Genomic DNA, 23,813 nt, shown 5'->3' on the forward strand with positions numbered 1-23,813 from the left:
AGGCTATGGAAGTAATGAAAGAGTTGTATGATTGGAATCACAATTTATTATCTTACAGAGATAGTTCTTATTTTACATTTGTCTACTCTACCCAAGCCGGTCCATAGCACCACGCCAACTGAAACAGAAATGGGAAAATTACCATATCCACTGTAAACTAAAAGAAAACAACGGGTAGCACTCCGGGAGTGCCGGCAGAAGTGAAAACTTGAATATTAACGTTGTGCATTTTTGATATTTTGGAATGGTTAGGGAATAGTTTTGCACGAATTGCTTTAATTATCAGTATAGAAGTAATATCATTTATGTGGTAAAATACAATATTCATTTATTGCGCTATCGTACACAAACATGACTACTTATATTACATTAAAAATTACTGGCTTCAATGACATTGTAACAGTTTTCGATCAGGTCACGTGTCCGTCTTACGAATTTTCAATCTGACAAATCTGTCGGTCACGTGACCGGTCGCGAGTTTAACATTTTTTCCCCATCACAAAAAGTGCACAGCGCCGCTAAAGAAGTTTTCACTTCAAAAAAACTATAGTAGATTGTTAACCGAGGGATGAAAGGCACCCATTGCTCTAGGTTGTTCGCCAATAGACCGAGACTGATGGAGCCTTCCACCCTAGTTAAATACTCTACTTTTCATTTCGAATACGAAGGAAAACACATGTGCATTTAACACTTTTCCAGGCATAGTACGATTTATCGACCACATACGCGCCATTAGATTTTTTTTTTTTTTTTTTTTTTTTAAAGGTTTACCAACAGATACAACACTACAAAAAATACAGATAAAAACCCAAAAATACATGAGTAAGTGTCTATCCAATAATAGGTAAACACAACATGCGTTAATAATTAATATATATTTAATCAATTAAGACCTAAAGTATAATGTAATATAACATACTTATCGTTAAATTTGGTACTTCGTTTACATGCAGCCAGCGTTTTTATACTATAGCATTTTTATACAAATAATTCTTATAACTACTTTGACTTAAAGATAATATGTCGACTCGGGATGCTTTTAAATAACTTGTTATGTTCCCTACATATTCTAGGTAAGGTGCCGTGAGATCCGAGGTTGGTACGGTAAGTTCTAAGATCGAAAGGTCGGAAGTTAACTATACGAGAGTTTGGCCTTTCGACTTTAGCATTCCGATTTAAGGTTCAAATTAGATTACACTCTCAGTAAATGTTACTTGTCTTCAAATTAATCATGGATTTATTGGAATATATTTGGCTTTTTTGAGAAAACCTTGTAGATTGGTGCGGTCTGGAAAAGGGTTAAAAAAACACGGCAAAGTATAAACTTCAGTAGTATTTCTTGAGGGTACTTTCAATTAACAATTTAGGTAAAAATATCTTTATTTATGGAATGGGAAGTTAATTATCATAATGGAAATTGTACAACAAATCCTTTAAAACCAAAGTTTTAATTGATTACTTATCGTAAAAAAGGAAAATAAAAAAACGTACTTAGAAAGTACAGTGCTCTAGAGCAGAAACGTATTATCTTTTATAACAGCAACGACCCATTTTCAGAGCATGAGAAATGTAAAAAAAAAAAACTATATATTTTTCGAACCTGCTCACACAATTTCACTAGAATAAGTTAAAAATTACGACTTGTAGAGCAGAACAGCCGAACAAACTGAAACGGAGACTTAAATTTTTTAGTCAATTATATATGTCCACAGTTCTCGTTCACAGGTATCTTTTTTTTTTTTTTAAATACTACTTCGGTGGCAAACAAGCATACGGCCCGCCTGATGGTAAGCAGCCTCCGTAGCCTATGTACGTCTGCAACTCCAGAGGAGTTACATGCGCGTTGCCGACCCTAAACCCGCATTCGAATTGCGTGATGGTAAGCCATTACCGTCGCCAATGGTCACTTGTAACACCAAATGGATTGCAAGTGCGTTGCCGGCCTAAGATGGGATTATGCTATCTTCTTGTAGGTTTGAAGGTCGTATTGGTCCGCGGGCGACAGTTGATTCCACAGTTTAAGAGGATACGGGAGCTGAGATTTCAATATTTTAGGTGAATATATCCGTCTCGCTAACGGAAGCGGCTTCTAAAACTAGTGCGATAAGGACAACGCCAGATTAGGCTTAAGTTCCTGCATAAAAATCTCAAATGATGTTTCGCATTCGACTGTTTCCTCCTATAAAACTTTACCAAATGTAACGAAATTTTGAGATCTAATTGGTAATGAAATTATCTGACCGACTGTTTTGCTTTTAAGGCTAATTGATGTCAGTTTTGAATACCATGCTTCTGTTTGCGGCCTAGTAAATTAGGCCGTTTTTGCGAATATTTGAAGTGCACTAGCGCCTTAAGAAACAAAAATATCAATAAAAGCAAAACAGTCCGACACAGATATTAGTAATAATAATGTGTTGTAAAAATCACTGCTCTAGGCTCAAAAACCACGGAGGAAACAGTCGAGTACGATTGTATGGAGAAATGACCACTCCTGTTGCCTCCTAACTGTATAAGGCAGGCAGTTTCTGTAGAAACGCACATACATCCTTTACTAATAATATTGACTGAAGCTGCTTCGTAATAAAAAAAAGCGGTTACCTCGAGTGTCAGTTTACTTCCAGCGGTTGTTCTCGTAGTCCCACTTGGAGGCGAGCCCGTCTACGGGGTTCATCTTGAGGTCCAGCATGCGCTTCAGCTGTGCCTTCTGGTTCTCTTCACTGAAGGACTCGGGCAGCGGGTTGTACACTGTAGACATGGGAAATTTAGTTTGGGAATATGTACTGTTTTGAGACAACATTTGGGGTGTTATAGGTTTATTTACTTATTTATTAGGTTTATAGGTTTTTTTTATAGGTTTACCATCTGTGTGGCATCGTAGTTCTTAAAATGATCAATTGATTAAGTACGGTTGTTTTATTCAAAACGCTTGTCTGTAAGGTTCTCAAATAAATTTTAAGTAACTCCCATTTCGCAGTGGGCACTTGATCAAGGTCTAATAAAAGTGTGCTGAATCTACTCATCAATCAACTTCCTGCACATGTAGATCCACACAGGCCTTGAAGCCAGGACGTCCCCAGCCGACAACTCCGTTCCACTCCCCGGTAGAACCTTGAACTCAAGATCTGGTTCAGTCTCCTCAAACAGCTTTGATCAAGACGGACAGTGAACACAGGATGAGCCCCAGCCAACAACTCCCTTCCACTCCCCAGTGGAACCTTGAACTTAAGGTCTGGTTCAGTCTACTTGCCAAACAGCTTCATGTACATCCAGACAGACAGCGAGGTCAGGATGAGTCCCGAGCTGACAACTCCCTTCCACTCCCCAGTGGAACCTTGAACTTAAGGTCTAGTTCAGTCTACTTACCAAACAGCTTCATGCCCATGTAGATCCAGACAGACAGCGAGGTCAGGATGAGTCCCCAGCTGACAACTCCCTTCCACTCCCCAGTGGAACCTTGAACTTAAGGTCTAGTTCAGTCTACTTACCAAACAGCTTCATGCCCATGTAGATCCAGACAGACAGCGAGGCCAGGATGAGTCCCCAGCCGACAACTCCCTTCCACTCCCCAGTGGGAGCTTTGAACTCGGCGAAGGTCTGGCAGAAGGATGCGCGGTACAGTGCTTTCTTCTCTTCTAACGTCAGCTTCTTCCAGTCACCCTTTTCCTTCTCACGGAGGACCTGTTTTGAATATTTTGTTAGATTTGACAAAACTTAGAGGAAAGCTTGGGTTGGGAAAATCCACTGAAGAATCAAGGTCATGGACATAAATGATAGAAAGTTACCAGTGGGCGTGGCACTTTAGTCGTAAATCCTATGGCGGCTGAATGAAACCAAGAGGCCGAATCTGGGGACTATAATAGAAGGCAAGGTGGATCGACGATTTAATCAAAATAGCAAGGAAACGTTGGATTACGATGTTTATGCTAGAAAAATAGTTAAAGTAGTTGGACTGGAGCGAGGCCAGTGATGGTGTCGTCGTAGTTAAAAAGGTGTAGATCTTAATAAGGCATGCATCTCTTTAGATCACGGCTTCACGACCAGGCTTTCCACTTCCTGTTAGGGCTAGATATCATGGCTTTAAGATCTTCCTCGTCTCGCGAACCACCGCTCGCAACGGCTCGATCTAAATGAATTAATCTGTTTTGATCGACAGCGGTGCCGTCGGTCGCGCGCGGCCCTAGGGAATAACAGCATACCTTGATGTCGGGTGTGTCGGGGCGGAAGCGGACAGCGGGCAGGGGGAAGTCGGGCCTGTCCACGTAGTTGGGCTGTCCGTTGAAGCCGTAGCCGACCCACTCGCGGCTCCCGATCTAAGAACACATCAAGTTAATAATATCATTAGCAAAAAATTAAAAAAAAATGTAATGACACTGGATATGTTAAATATTAAAAAAATATATATTATAGGACATTATTACACAAATTGACTAAGTCCCAAAGTAAGCTCAATAAGGCTTGTGTTGAGGGTATTTAGACAACGATATATATAATATATAAATATTTATAAATAGTTAAATACATAGAAAACACCCATGACTCAGTAACAAATATCCATGCTCATCACACGAATAAATGCCCTTACCAGGATTTGAACCCGGGACCATCAGCGTCGTAGGCAGGGTCACTACCCACTAGGCCAGACCGGTCATCAATTTAGAATCAGTGTTTGTTTTAAAGGGGTCGGGAACGCCAATGTAACACCCCTGCAGTTGCAGGTACCCAAAGCCTATGGTGACCGCTTAAATTGCAACCCTCATGGCACCCTGGTGAGGGAATGGATTCTAGGATGAAGAGCCCTTTTCCTGGTTATAAACTATGTGTGATAATATGTGTTTCATAAAAAAACGTTCATCTGCTTAAGGATAGATAAAAACATCAGTGTTAAATTGCTTGTGAAGCCTGACCACCGTACATTTTTTAATTTATTTAATTGGCCCTACAAATATTATAAATCAGATAGTAACACTACTGTCTGTTACCTCTTAATAGTCTTCATGCTAAACCAATTTAGATAAAGTTTAGTATGGAGATAGTTTGAAGCCGGTGCAGGACATGGGGTATTTTTGGCAAACATCCGAGGGCTTGTGCACAAAACATGGGAGGTTTTTTCAGCTACTTTTTTACCCGTCTCTCCCGTTTAGTGAGTTTCTAGGCTATCCCCCAAATATAATGAACTGTTTATTTTTCTATTTGTGTTATGAACGTGATGTATATTTATAATACGCGTTGCAAAATTTCGTAAAATAGACTCGGTATTTTCAAGTGCGAAGTGACGATTTATGTTTAACAAAACCGAGAAATAGTATCTACTTATGTGTTCACTGTAGAAAAATACACCTGAGGTTACCTTATAGCCCCCCCTCCCCCAACATGATCTGTCGTGATTTTTTCGTGACCCCCCTCCCCCCTATCGAACCTCTCGTGATTTGTGCACAAGCCCTGATCAGAACCTAGTTTCCAATAAGACATTACCTTGGACAGCTCGCTCATGGCACGGGTGCCAGCAGGAACGCGGACTGCATCTAACAGCACTCGGCGCATCAGGTAGTTAGCCATACTGGAAATATGGCAAGTGCTTGAGACATTCAATGGTGACAATACATGTACAAGTCACTAATTGTATAAAAAGTCAGTTCATATATGATTTAAAATGATTGTATACTAAAAAAAAAAAATACTGACACCTACAATTACTTCATCATTATTTAATGGATTTATTAAGCAAGTTCCCGATAATTTTGAACCTGTTAAGTTATGAATGCCATAATTATAGAAAATGTATATATAAATGAATCACAAGAAGGCATAAGAAAAAGTGAGTTGAAGGCCATTTTGGCAGCTTATTTAATAAATATTGCTACTGAATATTTGCAGGTTTGCTAAATATGTAGCTATACTTTACTAATATATTACGGAATAGTAATCTATCGGCCAAATTTGAACTCATTTGCTAATGATTTATTGGTCGCTATGATTATGTGATTTGCAATATCCTCATACAAATAAAAAAAATGCATAGTAACATAAAAGTAAAAAAATCAACCGCCATATTTTTAATAATAACTAAAAGATAAAACGTATAAAGAGCCCTCAAAGATACAATTTCGTATGGCAGAAGTGTTTCTTTTATAGCAACCTCTAAATGTTTAAGTGTTCTAAATTTTGCTGTGGATAATCTTTACATATATTGGAATAAATATATATTTTATATTATACACATAGTTTTAAGATTAGACCCTATGCACTTTATATTGCTATGCCCTTACAGGGTCCATGTGGAACCACCCAGACTTTGTAATATCGATAATACCATGGTTGCAATAAATAAATAAATATGAAATATGAAATAAAAAACCCGTGTGGATAAGAAATTTTAATTACTTTATATTTTTGGACCACCCTCCTATAGAAGAAAAAACAGTAACCACACAAACATTAATTGTTTCTCTAGCTTTATACTTGAAACGGGACATAGTTTAGTTGTACTTTTATTATTGAGCTATTTATACAAACAATGCATGTTAGTATATTTAAGAATAATTTATCCTTCTTCTTTATGAAATGACTCGTTAAATATGACCTACGATGTAATACTTTGTATTGTATGTGTACAGTACAAGGAAAATATATGACCATCTAAAAAAACTGCAGTATGAAGTAAAGTTACTATACCTTATGGTTTTAAATAGATTTTTATTTCCAATACGAATGAATTGGCACACCAATTAAATAGGTTATAGATAATTATTTACCAGACGATAAAATGATAAGGTTACGTTATGACAATCGATAGCATGGGTTACATAACGGGCAATGTTGAGAAAACTCCCTTCAGGACTACTTCACTTTAATCAAAAACTTACGTAATTACTATAAAAATTGTTTTATTAATCTTACAGACAAAAGAACATCACTAATAGCAGAAATTCAATGAAATTCTAAATTCCAATCGGCACTTGTCGAATGTCAATTTTAGTCATTTACTTACCTCTTCTTTGGAACGACATATTACTTTCAAATTATCAGAAATAAACACACATCACATAATAAAGGAAAACAGAGGAAATAACTTTGAAATATTACCTGGGAAATTTAGTTTCTTTTCACGTGAAATATTTTATCACAACCCAATATGACTGAAAAACTCCAGTGACATCTGACGGATATTTAGCGAAGTAGTAACGATTCGTTTCACGCACATCTGTTTCGCTGGTTTGACTTAATAGATAAAGTAGAAGAGCTGTTATAAAATATAAATCCAATTTTATGTTTAATATATTATTTTCCTCAGACCGTGGGGACCTTATATATCTCCAAACTTGATGTATTAACCGTGGAGATTATACGTCTCTGTCATATTGTATAATATACTTGACTTGGTACATACTAGTTATGTATTCTGTAGCATTAGTTTATGAGACTGCTTGCTTAACAGTCCAGACCAGACCCGATTTATTTATTCAGTATAAATTTTATTTTGACACTTGGAGAGACTTTACACTTCCAAATCTTATTAGTATTAGTAGTATTAGTACTTTGACATTGGGGACCTTTTACATCTCCAGATTTAATGTGTTTTTAACCATAGAGACTATACATCTCTATTGTATTGTAGTAATTATTTATTTTAAGATTATTATAATGTAATGTTTACCCAGGTATTGGCTGTTGTATTTATAAATGTTGTTATGTATTTTTCATGTCACTATATGATGTTACTATAAAATAAATGTTGTATTGACTTGTAAAAGAGCCCTTGAGGCCTACTTGCAGAATAAATTTTTGAATTTGAATTTTGAATACATAAAATAATTTGAAACCGTATAATATTTCAGGACCACATAAATATTATAGCATTTTTTTGGGTTCCGTACATAGAGGGTAAAACGGGACCGTAATTACTACTAGACCGTTACTAAGACTCCGCTGTCCGTCCGTCACCAGGCTGTATCTCATGAACCGTGATAGTTAGATAGTTGAAATTTTCACAGATGATGTATTCCTGTTGCCGCTATAACAACAAATACTAAAAAGTACGGAACCCTCGATGGGCGAGTCCGACTCGCACTTGGCCGGTTTTTTTTGCACTTGATGACAGTGCAAAGTTGCGAACCAAAAAATATGCCAATACACCAACCAAACAGATAAAGGCAAGCAAAATAATTGAAGTGCATTCGCGAGGGTGGAGCGGAAGAGGGTTCGCGAATGGGCCTTTTATATTTTAGGGGTTCTGCTAATTAGGACAGAAGACAGAGGTATACGTTGTCTCCATGTCCCCCTTAGCAGCAAGATATCAGAAAATGATCGGCAAAATATAGGTGTAAATAACCCCTATCTCCGTTCTATCAATGGAAATAAAAAATGCAATAAATTTTATTCCAATGTTTTATTAACTACAGTGTTCATGACGTCCGCAAAGATTTTGTATATCTCACTTTTCCCTATTAAGTTATTACTGTCGTGAATTTCTTTTTTAAACGGTTTGGGATCTATACTCAATCCTTCTTCATGTGTGCCTAAATATGCTCGTGGATGAACTTTCTCGTCAACATCTGTCAAATAAAGTAGAGTTAGTACGGTTCCCGAATCTTTAGTTTTATCTATATCTATATCTTTCAAATTATTGCGTAATGGACTTTTATCAGTATACTTATAGTCCTCAGTTTGAGAATTTAACTCACTGCTTATTTCCAGCTGTTCTATTAATTTCTGGATTTCATGTTTTACAATATCGTCTGTAATATCATTTGCAAATTCAGCATGACCTTTTTCTTCTTTATCGGTAGTAGATTCACGACTTTCTTTCCATATAATGTTGTCTAAACTAGCATTTTTAGTAACTTCTGTATACTGGACTTGAATTTTATTTTCATTTTGAGTAGCTGCATGAGTGTCTTGATATTTGGGTAAAATATTTTTACCATCATATTCCAAATCAATAGGATGTGGATTTCCAAGAATATTTGGAGGATTTGCAGGGATGTAACCCTTATGCACAGTGTGCCTATCTGTATGTTTTGGCATATGTATATCTTCGAACTGAAAATTGATTACAGTAGGATTACGATGTTTTTTTCTTAAAATAGTATTGTCATTTTTAACCATTGGAAGTTGTTTTTTAATTAGACTAGTTTTATCAAAGTTTTCTTTGGTGTTAACACCTGTTTCTCTTGATACGAGATCAACATTATCAGCAGTTGATTTTTTTGCTGAAGGAGCGTTCTCAGAGATATCAGTTTCTGAATCCAAATTGAAATTATTTTCCGGTGGTTTTGTCACTCTGACATTCTCTATATCTGTTTTTTGAATTTCTCTTGACTCTGTAGGTTTTGGTTCAAAGTCAAATACTTTGGTTGCACGATCTACTGGATTCATACTTATACCATCTGAATCTACGTCACTTCTATCCATATTTGTTTCTTCTAGAGATGTGATCTCTTCTTCATTTTTGGCTTCAGCATCTTTATTGTGTAGATCTTCTTCTCTTAATGCATTACCGATTTCTTCTTCTGGAGACCGATCAGAATCAATAAATTGATGTACTACTACTGGATTATTTTCGGTACTAAGTCCGTTATTGTATTTTATTTCCGGGTCTTGTTCTTCGTCTGGTAGATTTACTTCTTCTTTTTGGGGAGTTCCTGATTGTATGTTTCGGATTAGATCCGCACTCTCTTTGCTTTGCATTCCAAGCTTTTTAAGTTCATTCAGCACTATTTCGAGGTGTTCATCTATGGGTGCAGTGTCTTGAGCTGGCTCGGTATTTGTACCTTCACGTTGTAAGGGGATTGGTTCTGATTCCCCGCCGATCCCGTATAGAATGATTGGTTTATCCAATACTCGAAAGGGTCTTTCTGTTGTAGTACTGTGAGTGAATCGAATTTTTTTCTGAAATGTAACCAGAGAGGTTTATCATGTGAAAACTAAAAAAACAGTGTACGTGTAGTCAGCGTTCTGTACGTTGGTCGTTAAATCCGTGCGAGCTGATTTAAAACGCTGTCTCGCTTACAAAAAGTAGTGCCATGCCAATCCGCACCAGTGTGACCGCTTAACCGCGTAAGCAAGTTTATTGTGAGAGATCCCTGTACTGGTTTTCTATAAATACCGTACCTACTGAAACTGGGGATTTCCAGGTCTCTCTGTACAAACTCAAGCATCTAAGAAGACAGGGGAGCAGTTACCTGATCCATGATGGCTTGAATCCAGTCGACATAAAACCCGACCTTGGTGAACACTGTGGGCGTGTCAGGTCGTCCGCAAATCAGAGAGCCAAAGCTGGTAACGCCCACTAAGTACATACCCGAGACGCCTGGGTCGCCTACGTCATGCTGGAGAAAGAAGAGCATGAAGTTTCAATTTAATTGGTGAATAACTCAGACGATATACAGCGTGCAGTACAAACTCTAATGGCGTGCGTAATAAATACTCCGTCAAAAATGTCATAGGCTCATGGGTTTTATTTAAATTAACATTAAAGGAAATAAACGTTAACGTAAGTACGTTTTGTGTAAACTAACACAACTTATCTTATAAGTACCTTTACAAGCAATTGTTGTATATATATATATATATATGTATATATTTCGGGGATATCGGAAACGGTTAGGTCTTATCTCTGGGAAAACGCGCATTTTTGAGTTTTATTTTATGTTTTCCAAGCAAAAATCGGTCTCCCAGATATTGATTTTTATGTGTGACTCAAGTTTCTGCAACAGTCTGTGGTAAACATGTGAATAAGAACTCAAGTTTAAACTAAATCTTTATTAGAGTCTGCTAAACTGAGTCGAGTCAACTCGAGTCTGAAAGGAGGAGGAGGAGTTATCGAATTAGCTGTGTAAGAACTGTAAGTGCCTGACTGTAAGGCGTTCGACTTTCAACCGGAGGTCACGGGTTCAAAACCCGGCTCGTACAATGAAAAGGAAAACGGCTTCACTCTTAAGAGGGAGTAAATGTTTTTCCACTTCTAAATATTTTCCATTTTCCATAATTTCTTAGCATGTTATTGACACAATGAAAAACTAGGTTTATAGGTTTTCCGTTTTTGTTAAAAATTTGCAATATAAAAAAAAGTGAAACCTATAAACTTATATATTATGCTGAAGCGATCGACATCAAAATCAAAGTGATTTGTTAAGATTTAGTTAGTGGAAACCGTTTTCTCCCGAAATGGAATTTCATAGAAAATGTACCGTTATTTCGTTAGGATGGTAAAGTTATTCTTCCCTCTTAAGGGAGCATCACGGAAGCCAACCCTTTGTATTATCTTGGGAGTATACATTGAAAGAAAAGGGCCTCTCAGATGCAACTTCGCCCTCGACTAATCTTCGCATTATGCTACTAGAGGAAATTGACACTTAAGTCCTTTAATGCCTATATCCATTATTGTGATGCGACTAACATGTGGGCTTTCTCAATGCAGTTGAATTTGATAATTGATCATTTTAATGGACATTGAGGGTTTATAGTGCACATTTCTTATGTTTTAAAAGTACTGGGATCCTGCTATTACATTTAAAAATACCGGTATTGAAAAATGGCCAAAAAGACTGGATTCCGGTATTTAGAAATTCGGGATCCTGGTATTGGAAGCTCTTTGGCTTACAAAAGGTTTTGGGATACGGGATTTACATATTTTGGGTATTTCACCTGGTAAATGTTAAGATTTTTAAGCCCGTGTTAGAATGATGTCCGGACTTTTGTCAAGATATTCAATTTTTGACGGCAACTCTCGAGACATTGCGCTTGGATTTCCGTTGCGTTAGCGTCCAGAACATGTCAGAACAGACTTGAACTTACATTGCATGCACCTTCGCCTTTTGATATGAAACCGGCGCAGAAATTTGTTCTAGTTACGAACTTCCTGAAATAGTTTACAGTTTATTATAATTTGGGCACCTTCCTTTAAGTCGGAGGAATACGTACAATCACTCTTATATTACCACTACGTACGTCTACGTTCGTCTGCTGACCATGACGGAATGTGACGGTTAATAATTTTAAGCCGAGCAAAGATTGGAACCCAACTTAGGTATCAAAATGGAACAAATAGGTATCATTGAGTCATCTTTCCTAGCGTTGTCCCAGTTTTTTGCCACGGCTTATGGCAAGGGACCCTAGAGTTCGCTTGGCTAATTTCAAAAGTAGAGATGCAACGAATAGTGGCTTGGCCGAATACCGAATATCCGGCGGATCCATCGGCCGAATAGCCGAATATTCGGCCGCCGAATAATCTCTTGTTTCTCGCTGTAGGCAGCCTTTGATAGAAATTGCGCTTATTCTGCAAGCAGTGCGTATTGAATTGCGGACATTGCGGTGCGTTAGTTTTCGTCATGTGTGTATTTTTATTTATTATTCTCATATTTTTGTACTAGGTAGGAATATATAGGTAGTCAGAAAAGATTATACTGATCTTAATAATTGATCAGGTAAGTACTTGTAGTTTGTTACTTTTTTACCCCTCGTTACCGTTATCTACGTGTTAACGTATTATTCGGTATTCGGCCCAATACTATGCCACTATTAGGTATTCGGCCGAATGGTGAAATTGTGGTCAAATAGGCCGGATACCGAATAGTGGCCGAATATTCGTTGCATCTCTATTCAAAAGCTACTGGAAACGAGTTGGAGTTTGAAAGTGGCCAAAGTGGGGGAGTAATGATTGATGTTTACTTACTTTCCATATATTTCTCTGCACGACTCTCTATCGTAGAAGTCCAGACTAGACGCATGTAACCTGGTTCGATGATATTGTATATTGCTCTCCTGTAAAAATAACAAGACAAAATTGCGTGCGTTGTCATAGTTGACAAAAATGCGGGAACTTTAACTTTAATTAAAATTTTAGATCTTCGGGTGCTCCAAGGTGGTTGACATAGCTCAGATGTTAGTCTGTAAGGAAAGAGAGGTGTCGGGGAATATAAGGGATATAAGTACAGGGTGGACAAATAAGAATGATACACTTTGTTTTTAAATTTTAATTACATTAAGTGGAAATTTTATTAAATATTTTTTCATAAATATATTATTCAGGGTTGGCAATTGTATACGGAAGATAATTTCTGCCAAATGTATCCCACTAGCAGCAAGCAATTTTATCTCAAATGTTTCTGTTGTTTAAAACACGTTGTTTGCTCGATTAATTTTGAAAAAAAGTGACAGTGATTGGCACCCAAATTCTCCAAATTTTGTAGCTCTTGACTTATTTCTGTGGGGCTATCTAAAATTACGTGTCTATGCTAACGAGCTGATGAAATTTAAACAGTTAAAACCGACTATTCGACACAAATGTACTAAGATAATGCCAAAAATGTGCGAATAGATGCTGAACATTGGGATGATAAGGGCTTACATTTGCCTGCTGTTAGAGGTGGACATATGTCGGACATTATGTTTCGCATGAATTTGCCAACCCTGAAGAATATATTTTTAAAACAATACCTAATAATTTTTGAACTTAATACAGTTAAAATTTAAAAACAAAATGTATACTTCTTATTTGGCCACCCTGTACATTCTATGACTTCTCTTTCAGCACAGACTACAAAATGACACCCTCACGGGCGCACGCATGCGACAACTATACTATCCGCAAAACTATCTGGCCGGTCAGGTCATAATGCCATCTCTTTCACTCTTGGTTGGTCTTAACAAGGGTAAAGGAGATAGCATTATGATCTCAGTGGCCAGTTAGTTTTGCTGCAAGTACAGTATACTTGCTTGGAGAGTAAAATGTAACTTTTTTCGTTTCAGCTTGGGTAAAAATGCTTGTATGTCCAGATGTTCTCCTTTGCAGGTCGCATTTGTCAACCGATTCTCATGAAATTTTGGTGAGCAGTTTCGGTACTTAGAATATTTCTGCTGTTTCGTTCTTTGGGAAATGTTCAAAATGGTAGAAATTGGCATAAAGTACTTAATTAGTAGGGTCTATAGCGCTTAATAAGAAAGTAAACTACTTAATCGTCCATACAAAAAGAGAAAACGTGATTCCACTTCTAAACATTTTCCATTCTCCGTGATTTTTTTAGTATGATAATGACACAATTAAAAACTAGGTTTATAGGTTTTTCTTTTTGTTTTCTAAATTTGCAATAATAAAAATGTTTTTTTTTTTTTTAAAGCGTAACCTATAAACATAGATTATATTATGCTGAACCGATCGACATGAAAATCAAAGTAATTAGTTAACATTTAGTTAATGTAAACCGTTTTCTCCCGAAATGGAACTTCATAGAAAAATTTCCGTTACTTCGCTAGATTCAAAAAGCTATTCTTCCCCCTAAGACCAGCGGCGGTATCATGGTCGCAATTTTATCACTTGTCACTATGCCCGTCACTTTCATGCTTACTTACTTGTTAGAGCGTGACAGGCATGGTGACAAATGACAAAGAGCCGACCATCTTAGCCCTACATGTGAGTTCGCTGTGATAGGGACTCAATGAAGTAAGTACTTTTTAAATGCTTTATATCGCAAGGTCTACAGCTCACACAGTGTTGCCAGGTAAGCGGAAGATAATTATCGTACTTGAGTGTCACAATTATCGTACGCCTGTCAAAAAGGCACTACTTCCAAAATTTCTTGCAAAATAAGCTTACATATCCAATGTATAATCAAACAAAAACGCAATTTTCGTCTAAATTGGGAAAAAATCTGTCGTATATTTGTGTATTTTTGTGATAGATCCAAACGGTTAACAGGAAATTTCTACATTTTTGACGTAGGTAAATCAAGGAGCTGAACACCCAAAAGGTGTTAATTGTAGCCTGTTACCTAAGTAAAGTGTCATTTTTGCTTAAATTTTTGGTGGCATCATCTAAGGGCTGAAATTATCGTACATTTGCGTACGATAATGCTCTTTGGAACGTACAACATACCGGAGCCCAAATTATCGTTCGTGTACGAAAATTATCGTACGCCTGGCAACATTGGCTCACAGAGCCACTAGTTCTAATGCCACCAACTTACCGTTTTAGCGCCCCATCCAAGAATAGTAATAGGTGGTGTGTTCTCCGGCAAAGCAGCCGCGGCTCGGTCAATCTCTATCTTCTTTACTCTCGAATGCCTGAAGCTGAGCACCTTTCGGAGCTGCATGATAGCCAGGTTACCGTGCAGGGTTTTGGGATTGTATGAGGGGTGGAAGTAGACTTCTATACAGGGAGGGTACATATTAAAATGAGGTCAAATGAGAAACAGTTTATTTGGCTCGGGGCAAGAGAAACAACAGGAGTCTTGTCCCAATGTTTCTCTAACCCCATCTAATTTAAATAACCGGCCCAGAGCATGTCGGGCCACGCTCAGTGTAGGGTTCCGTAGTTACTCTTCCGTCACAATAAGCTAAACTGGAGCTTAAAGTATAGTAAATTGTTAACCAAGGGATGAAACGGTACCTTTCAAATTAGGCCAAATGCAAGTTTGCCTATTTTAAAATAGGCAAATTTGCATAATCAGTACCTAATTAAAGTAAGTCTTTTTACTATGTAGGGAAAACTTTTAGCGATAACTCAAAAACAGCTAAACTGATCATGTCCGCTATAGTTTTCATTTAATGTCTTTCTTAAGCTCTACTTCCACGATTTTTTCATATTTTTTGGACCTATGGTTCAAAAGTTAGAGGGGGACAGATTTTTTTTTCTTTCGGAGCGATTATCTCCGAATATATTCACTTTATCAAAAAATGTTTCTTGAAAACCCCTATTAGTTTTGAAAGAGCTTTCCAACGATACTCCACACTCTAGGGTTGAAGCGAAAAAAAAATTCACCCCCACTTTACGTGTAGGGGAGGTACCCTAAAAAAAAAAAAATTTTAGATTTTATTGTACGACTTTGTCGGATTATTGATTTATACATATATCCATGCCAAATTTCAGCTTTCTAGCACTAACGACCACGGAGCAAAGCCTCGGACAGACAGACAGACAGACAGACGGACATGGCGAAACTATAAGGGTTCCTAGTTGACTACGGAACCCTAAAAAGGTATAATACATAAGTTTGGAATTCATAGAGTTATTATGCATACATTTTTTTTATACCACGACGGTGGCAGACAAGCATACGGCCCGCCTGATGGTAAGCAGTCACCGCAGCCTATGGACGCCTGCAACTCCAGAGGTGTTACATGCACGTTGCCGACCCTTTAAAAACCTGTACACTCCTTTTTTGAAGAACCCTATACTGTAGAGCCTCGGGAAAACCTAATAAAAACTTATACATTCAAAATATATATTGTATAAAAATATATAGTTAATTTTTAACTAGCAGAAACGTCTGCGAACGATGCTATTAAGCTTAGAATAAATTTAACTAGATCTGGTTCAAACCAATTTTCGGTGGAAGTTTGCATGGTAATGTATATCATATATTTTTTTTAGATTTTTCATTCTGTTATTTTAGAAGTTACAGGGGGGGGACACACATTTTTTCACTTTGGAAGTGTCTCTCGCGCAAACTATTCAGTTTAGAAAAAAATGATATTAGAAACCTAAATATCATTTTTGAAGACCTATCCCACACCCACCACTAGATACCCCACACGTATGGGTTTGATGAAAAAAATTTTTTTTTTTAATTTTTATGACGTATTAAAAAAAAACTACTTACTAGATCTCGTTCGAACCAATTTTCGGTGGAAGTTTGCATGGCAATGTATATCATATATTTTTTTTAGATTTTTCATTCTGTTATTTTAGAAGTTACGGGGGGGGGGGGACACACTTTTTACCACTTTGGAAGTGTCTCTCGCGCAAACTATTCAGTTTAGAAAAAAATGATATTAGAAACCTCAATATCATTTTTAAAGACCTATCCATAGATACCCCACACGTATGGGTTTGATGAAAAAAGATTTTTTGAGTTTCAGTTCTAAGTATGGGGAACCCCCAAAATTTTTTGTTTTTTTTCTATTTTTGTGAAAACATCATAATGCGGTTCATAGAATACATCTACTTACCAAGTTTGAACAGTATAGCTTTTATAGTTTCGGAAAAAAGTGGCTGTGACAGAATCGGACAGACAGATGGACATGACGAATCTATAAGGGTTCCGTTTTTTGCCATTTGGCTGCGGAACCCTAAAAAATGGAAAATACGTCTTGGGTGAGACTTGATCCAGAGGCCGCGAGTTCAATACCCCTAGTGTAAAATATTTTCGACAGCGAAACGTGACGTACGCGTTTGCGTTAAGTGTCATTTTGTATGAGATTTTTGACTTTCCAAAACGTCCCGCTTGGCGCGCTGTCAAAAACCCATACAAAATGAGACTTAACGCAAACGCGTACGTCACGTTTCGAAATCGAATTTATTTACACTAGGGGTACAAGTCTCAACCAAGACAGTAATTTTTCCACTTTAATTTATGTAGAGTTATTTGACAGAAGTTCAAAAGTCATACGCGTGGAATATATAATGGTCAAAATATATATAACACCTAGATACCAAACTAAGTTGGTAGCAATTTTGATAGCCCAGTCCGTGTAAGTGTTATTTTAAACGTCAAACGTTTATCTAATGATTTAATTTAATTTAATTTTAATTTTATTTATTTAGGATTACCAACAGATAATACATCTTACATGCTCTTAAGTCTATATGACAATCAGGACTGATGCTTATCTAATTATAGGTAACCACATCTTATATAAGTGTCTTCTACCAGTGAACATGCAGTAATATTACGGTTAAATTAATTAGTACCAGTACATTACATTAACTAATGCTATTCGTACAACTAGGATGATGGTACGAGTAAATAGTTGATAACAATTATTAACTACTTATATACAAATAACACTTGCACAGTCTGAGCTATCAACATCGCTGCCAACTTAGCTTGGTATAACTTTAGTATTTAGAATAATTGTTAGTGCTTACAGCTTTTTGGTATAAGCTTAGAAATTCGAAATAACTGTCTGCAACTGTTATATTTTCTGCTAACAATTTATTATATTGCAAGCGTATGAATTTCGATTTTACAAGTTTTTATTTAATTTGTAATTTCTATGTTCATTTGATATTTACCACTAGCTAGTGGTAAATATCAAATATAAATAGTTTCGGTGAAGGAAAACATCGTGAGGAAACCTGCATACATCTGCGAAGAAATTCAAAGGTGTATGTGAAATCCCTAATCCGCATTGGGCTAGCGTGGGGACTATAGCCCGAGCCCTCTCGCACATGAGGCCTGTGCCCAGCAGTGGGACGTATATAGGCTGAATTATTATTATTATTTATTATTAATTTCTATGTTTATTTGTAATATGCTTATTCGGATCAAATCTTACAAGCTAAATTAGATTCACTTCCAATTATTCAATTTAGCTGAAACATATAAGTAAGCACTATATAAGTTGACGCAATGCAATATTATGGTACCTTCAAGCTGATCTAACGATGGACACAAGATGTAGCCACAGCAGCTCTGTGATAATTGTGATAAAACAACGGAACCATTAGGTTGCACACCGGTTGCGGTTGGTTAGGTTAACCCTTTACCAGGCTAAGGGATATATATTTCCCACATGAGGCACTTCAAACATGTCTTCTATTTTCGATGAGTAAGACTGACATTCGATTGTCATTTTTGAACTGTCAGCCTGGTAAAGGGTTAAGCACAATTATGTGCTTTGGGTTTGTTAGTATTGTTTCTATGAGTATTAGTTTCCTCTTGAAAGAAAAGTCAGTGAGAAAAGCTTCTATAAAATATAAACATTTTGACAAAAACTTATTAAATACGTCGGCGGCCGTTCGTAAAACTTGGCAGATTATGATATTCCTGGGCATATCGTGAAACGTGGAGAATTTTATCTCGATCAGTTTGCCCTTCGGGGGTCTGAAGCAATCTAACGAATATTTAATAGTTTAATGTGAGTACCGTTAAAACATTACACAGGAACATTACAATCTGCCTAATCTCACGATCGGCCGCCGACATATATATTTTTATTACCCATGACGGGAACGATCTCGCCGCCAAAGAAGAAGAAGTCGGACCCGGCGCGAATGGCGATGAAGCTAGGGTTCTCGCGATAGAAGCGATTATTGTGAGCTCTGAAACCAGACATCAGTGGCGGGCCAATACCAAAATTGTATGTGGGTAAGGTACATTTAGCGAGGCCCTCTGGTGGCACAAAATTAACGAACATTTTTACGTTGTGTCCGAGTTATACTTATTAGAGGCGCGAGGCGCCCCGGACAGCGAGGCTGTAGGCGGTGGCCCACGTCCCACACGCCTAACGCCGCTTATACTCGTAATAGACGGGTCGATCGCTAAAATATGGTAGTCAGCATCAAAAGTAGCGGTTCTAAAAGTTTTAATCATGTGTCGAAAGATGCCGGTAAATTTACTGTAGCTACAAAATGTTCTTTGACAATCCGCTTCTATTTCAAATTCTCTTTGGTGTAAGCTATATTAGGTCTGATTCTATTACATACAATCTTAATACTTACAGCTGTAAACATGATGCTGCGGTGATGACAAGGTCGTCTTTAATGATGGAGCCGGCACAGGCAAAAGTGTTCAATACATGAACGCTCACTATAAACGGGTAGGTTTTGATATTGACTGTCTTTCCTCTGAAGATCCGGCGGGTTGGAGTGTCATCCGCAACTGTCGGAATAAATTATTTACTGCAAAGTAACAAGTACAGTCAAAGAATTATATTTCCGACCCATTTCGTACTTTGTCACAGCGTCAAAGAGAATTAAGAAGACCAAGAGTGTTCCCTCCATACAACGATTTTGTTACCAAAAATACTATTTTTCGTAGTCTACATCTAGCGTCAAGTAGCGGAACTCTCAGTACTACTACTACTCTACCACTACTCTCAGTCACAGTCTCAGTACTCGACAATAGATCTGGCGGCAAACAAAAAGTCCAATACTCAACAATTTTCAGCTAATATTATAACCAGAAAAGGGAGAAAGTATGACAAACTGTGAAGTTTTGATTGGTCAAGAAAGAGTTGAACAAGTGAAAGAGTTTGTTTATCTGGGAGCCTTGTTCACTAGGGACGGTAAACATGATGAAGACATTGAAAGGAGAGTGAATGCTGGAAATCGTGTGAATGGGGCACTCAACGCTTTTATGAGCAGCCAGAAGGTGTCTCAAAAAGCACGGTTGGCTGTGCATAGAGGGGTGTTGGTGCCTACACTTATGTATGGTAGCGAAAGTTGGGTATGGCAGAAGAAACATCAGAGTCAAGTGAATGCAGTGGAAATGAGAGCGTTGAGAAGTGTGTGTGGTGTAAAATTACAAGATAGAATTAGGAACAGTGTGATAAGGGAAAAGTGTGGACTGAACGAAGATGTAGTGACAAAAATTGAGAAAGGTATGTTGAGATGGTTTGGACACGTGGAAAGAATGAGTGAAAGAAGGTTAACAAAGAGAGTGTATAAGGGAGAAGTAGAAGAGGGAGCTGGAAGGGGTAGACCTCGGCGGACTTTCTCTGATCAAATCGGGGAAATCCTGAAGAAAGGCCAGGTCAAGAGCACCCTAAACCGACGAGCGTGTATGAGGAATGTCATGAAAGTGAAGGAAGCGAAAGAGGTATGTCAGGATCGTAGCAAGTGGAAATCCGTGGTCTCTGCCTACCCCTTCGGGAAACAGGCGTGATTATATGTATGTATGTATGTATGTATTATAACCAGAGTAAGCGTAGAAGTTGAAATTGAGTTCCGGTTATTCTAGTTATAATATTAACGGAAAATCGTTGAGCATTAGACTTTTTGTTTGCCGCGACATCTATTGTCGAGTAGCAGTACTGACAGTTCCGCTACTTGACGCTAGACTACGAAAATAATAGTATTTTTGTTAACAAAACCTATGAAGTGTGGAATTAAAAGGAGGAAAATCTCGTATGGCAGAACTATTGCAAAAGAGACCAGCTTTCAGGTTTAAATAATAGTTCCTAATCTCTCCGGTGGCGCTAGGTAGGCTCATGGATTACATGAACCATAGAGGTATAATAATATAGAGATGAAATATGGGAGGGGCAACAAATAACCCGACCAAATTACGTAGGTTGTTTTTGGGTATGTTGTCAGGAATGTTAAAATGTGTTTTTAATTTTGTCGCATTGCGTATGTTCTGTCCCTCACGGGTGCACGCGTATAGCACATCTATATAAATACTAGGTCTATGACATTTTATTTCGGTGTATTGTGGCGCTGCCTATTTAATGTTTTTTGATGGACACTTTTCATACATAGAGATGTTCCTCCTTTTATTCCACACTCCATAACAAAACCGTTGTATGGAGTGAGCACTCTTGGTCTTCTTAAATCTCTTAATTCTCAAAGTCGCCTGAGACCTCATATTATTGTCATTGTTACAAGGTATAAAATGTGTCGGAAATTAAATTCCTTGACTGTACCATCAACCACACTGTTAACTGAGAATTAGCGACTGCGTCAACTTTTAACATTAAAAATGTTTTAGGGAAACATCGTAATTTAAAACATTTAATTTATATAATAATAAATCAATATTTAATTTGTATCGTGTCATCTTTAGGACGTAATAATCATGTAGAGGTGAAATAACAAAATGTATAAAGTTTTTGAGTATCCAAACGTATGGATTACGGTCAGGAATAAATTTAAAAAGTTGGAAAAGTAAAAAGCACTAGTTCGCAAAAACTAGTTTGCGAACGCTAAACGGCTAGATAAAGTAGCACTTTTTGAGCAACTGTATAAATAAAAAAAAAGATGTGTACCAAAGTGATTCGATACCAACGCTCAAATCAGCAACGATCAAGATCTTACCCCAAAATGGATTCTCTTCAGTGTTTCCTGTTCCACTACCAAATTCTCCTACTCCGTCAGTATCATTATTATTTGAATCATTTTCTTCAAGTCTTGTTAAGTTCTTCTGATTTCTGTCCAAATCCAGTCTTTGTTGGTATAAATGGTATAATGCCTTAATGTTCTCGGGATTACTTGCATACGTTTCGATATATTCAATAACTGTATCGTTAAGTAGTTTGAATTCTACTGTTATATTTTCTTCAGCCAATGCATCATCTAAGGCTGAGGAAAAAATTGCATATTAGCCACTATAGCTTTGCTCTGGATATGAAGGCGATGGTCCTGGGTTCGAATCCCAGTAAGGGCATTTATTTGTGTGATGAGCACAGATATTTGTTCCTGAGTCATGGGTAATTTCTATGTATTTAAGTATTTGTATATTATATATATATCGTAATAAATATATCTCTATTTGGAAAAGTATTCCAGGGTGGCGCGTTTTTTCATTCGCTACTATTGGTCCTGACTGTACAGTCAGCTGCAAAGAAAAGGTAGCCCCCTGCATAGAAATTTGTTAGTATAAAGGTTCTAAGCTAGGGTAGCAACCCTAGCTAGGGTGGGACGTATGGCATACGTCCCCGTTTGAAGCTTGGTGCCCCGGTGTCCCCGTCATTAAGCAAATTGTCTCCGCCATTGCTCAGAATTTTGTAAGGGTTATCATACGTCCTCTTTTAAAGCTTGGTGTCCCGGTAATACTCACAGGAGCAAAATTTTGCACCCCCTCCGTCATGAAATTTAAATAATGCAAATAAACACAACCGCCCGAAGTCGGGCGACTCGCTAGTCAAAAATATAATTCGGATCTTACCAGTTTCCCATGCTAGCGATCCATACAAGTCTTCACTTTCGTCATCTGCAGTAGTATTAGTCGACTCAGCCGCTAGTCTGCTCAATACTTCTCTACTCTTCTTCTCTGCCACAGTCAGATTTACGTAATGATTAAATATGACAGCAAACTCCTGTAATTTTGAGTCGTTGGGAGCCAATATTTGACTTGATATGCCGTTTAACAAACCGGAGGCTGCTATGTCCTGGGATAGTTCAATAAGACCCTGGATTGAGTGAACACAACATAAAACAGTCCAGAAAATAAAGGTAAACATGTGAATACCGGAAGTCAAACGTTTTTGGGGGAGCTGTAAGCGTTATCAGTAAATAATTTATGATATTATTTTTATGTTTTATTTGCAATTTATATCGACATGTTGTAACGGTGTTAAAGAAGAAGTAGTAGGTAGCTAAATAATAAAATATTTCAACATTGGTGACTTGACTATATTATTTCAGTTAAATTCTATGTATTTAAGTATTTATAATTATTTATATATAATATATATCGTTGTGTAAGTACCCTTAACACAAGCCTTATTGAGCTTTGTGTAATAATGTTTTATAATATTTATTTATTTTATTTATAAATACAGAAATTTAATAAAATTATATTATATAAGTATGTTAAAGTTATAAAGGGATTTTAATTGTATACTTAAGTAATGCTGTTAAAAGTTTGGCGAACCTAATACAAGTTACAAATGTACAATACTTTTTTTGGAAAATGAATTTAACTATATTCTGTTTTTTTATTCCGTAGACTAAAATGACATTTCATGTGGTACTAAGAAATGTCATGTCTTCCATATGAAACGTCATTTTTTTTTTTTTTTTTTTAATTTATTTAGGCAACAAACAGTCTTGTACAAAAAATAATGTAAACATAAGTAATGTGTTAATAGACCTTGAGTGCCCTACCTTAATAATAATAAGTAGCTAGTCTAGGAGCAGTAAGCGGAAAACAAAATTATCAGTTAGTAACAATAAAGTTAGCAATAACTTGAGTGAATCTGTATTCATTCATCCATGTATATGTATGCACGGGCAGGTTCGTTGGTACTCGTACATACATCCACACGGGGTACACAAGAATATTATATACATAAGTTAATACCTACAATGTTACAATGTTATAAGTACTAATATGCAGAGGTTATTACAAAGGTGTAAGTATAACTACTTT

At 37.1% G+C, this 23,813-nt stretch overlaps 2 protein-coding genes across 2 annotated transcripts; both read right to left on the reverse strand.

The window, feature by feature from the left end:
* Positions 1-23: 23 nt before the first annotated feature.
* LOC133530024 (cytochrome c oxidase subunit 4 isoform 1, mitochondrial-like) lies at positions 24-7,207 on the reverse strand. The gene is made up of 6 exons (XM_061867827.1): positions 7,084-7,207; positions 5,473-5,557; positions 4,197-4,310; positions 3,486-3,678; positions 2,599-2,745; positions 24-118 (listed from the first exon to the last, which is right to left on the reverse strand). The coding sequence occupies exons 2-5, from the start codon at positions 5,554-5,556 to the stop codon at positions 2,612-2,614; spliced, it is 525 nt and encodes a 174-aa protein (XP_061723811.1). The 5' UTR covers position 5,557; positions 7,084-7,207; the 3' UTR covers positions 24-118; positions 2,599-2,611.
* A 1,161-nt stretch (positions 7,208-8,368) lies between these two features.
* LOC133530278 (uncharacterized) lies at positions 8,369-22,916 on the reverse strand. Its single transcript, XM_061868157.1, has 9 exons — positions 22,608-22,916; positions 21,758-22,021; positions 19,442-19,601; positions 18,942-19,042; positions 14,964-15,145; positions 12,674-12,762; positions 11,797-11,860; positions 10,182-10,328; positions 8,369-9,888 (listed from the first exon to the last, which is right to left on the reverse strand). The coding sequence occupies exons 1-9, from the start codon at positions 22,900-22,902 to the stop codon at positions 8,374-8,376; spliced, it is 2,817 nt and encodes a 938-aa protein (XP_061724141.1). The 5' UTR covers positions 22,903-22,916; the 3' UTR covers positions 8,369-8,373.
* Between the last annotated feature and the right edge of the window lie 897 nt (positions 22,917-23,813).

Source organism: Cydia pomonella, chromosome 22 (genome assembly GCF_033807575.1).
Source record: "Cydia pomonella isolate Wapato2018A chromosome 22, ilCydPomo1, whole genome shotgun sequence".
Lineage (NCBI taxonomy): Eukaryota > Metazoa > Arthropoda > Insecta > Lepidoptera > Tortricidae > Cydia > Cydia pomonella.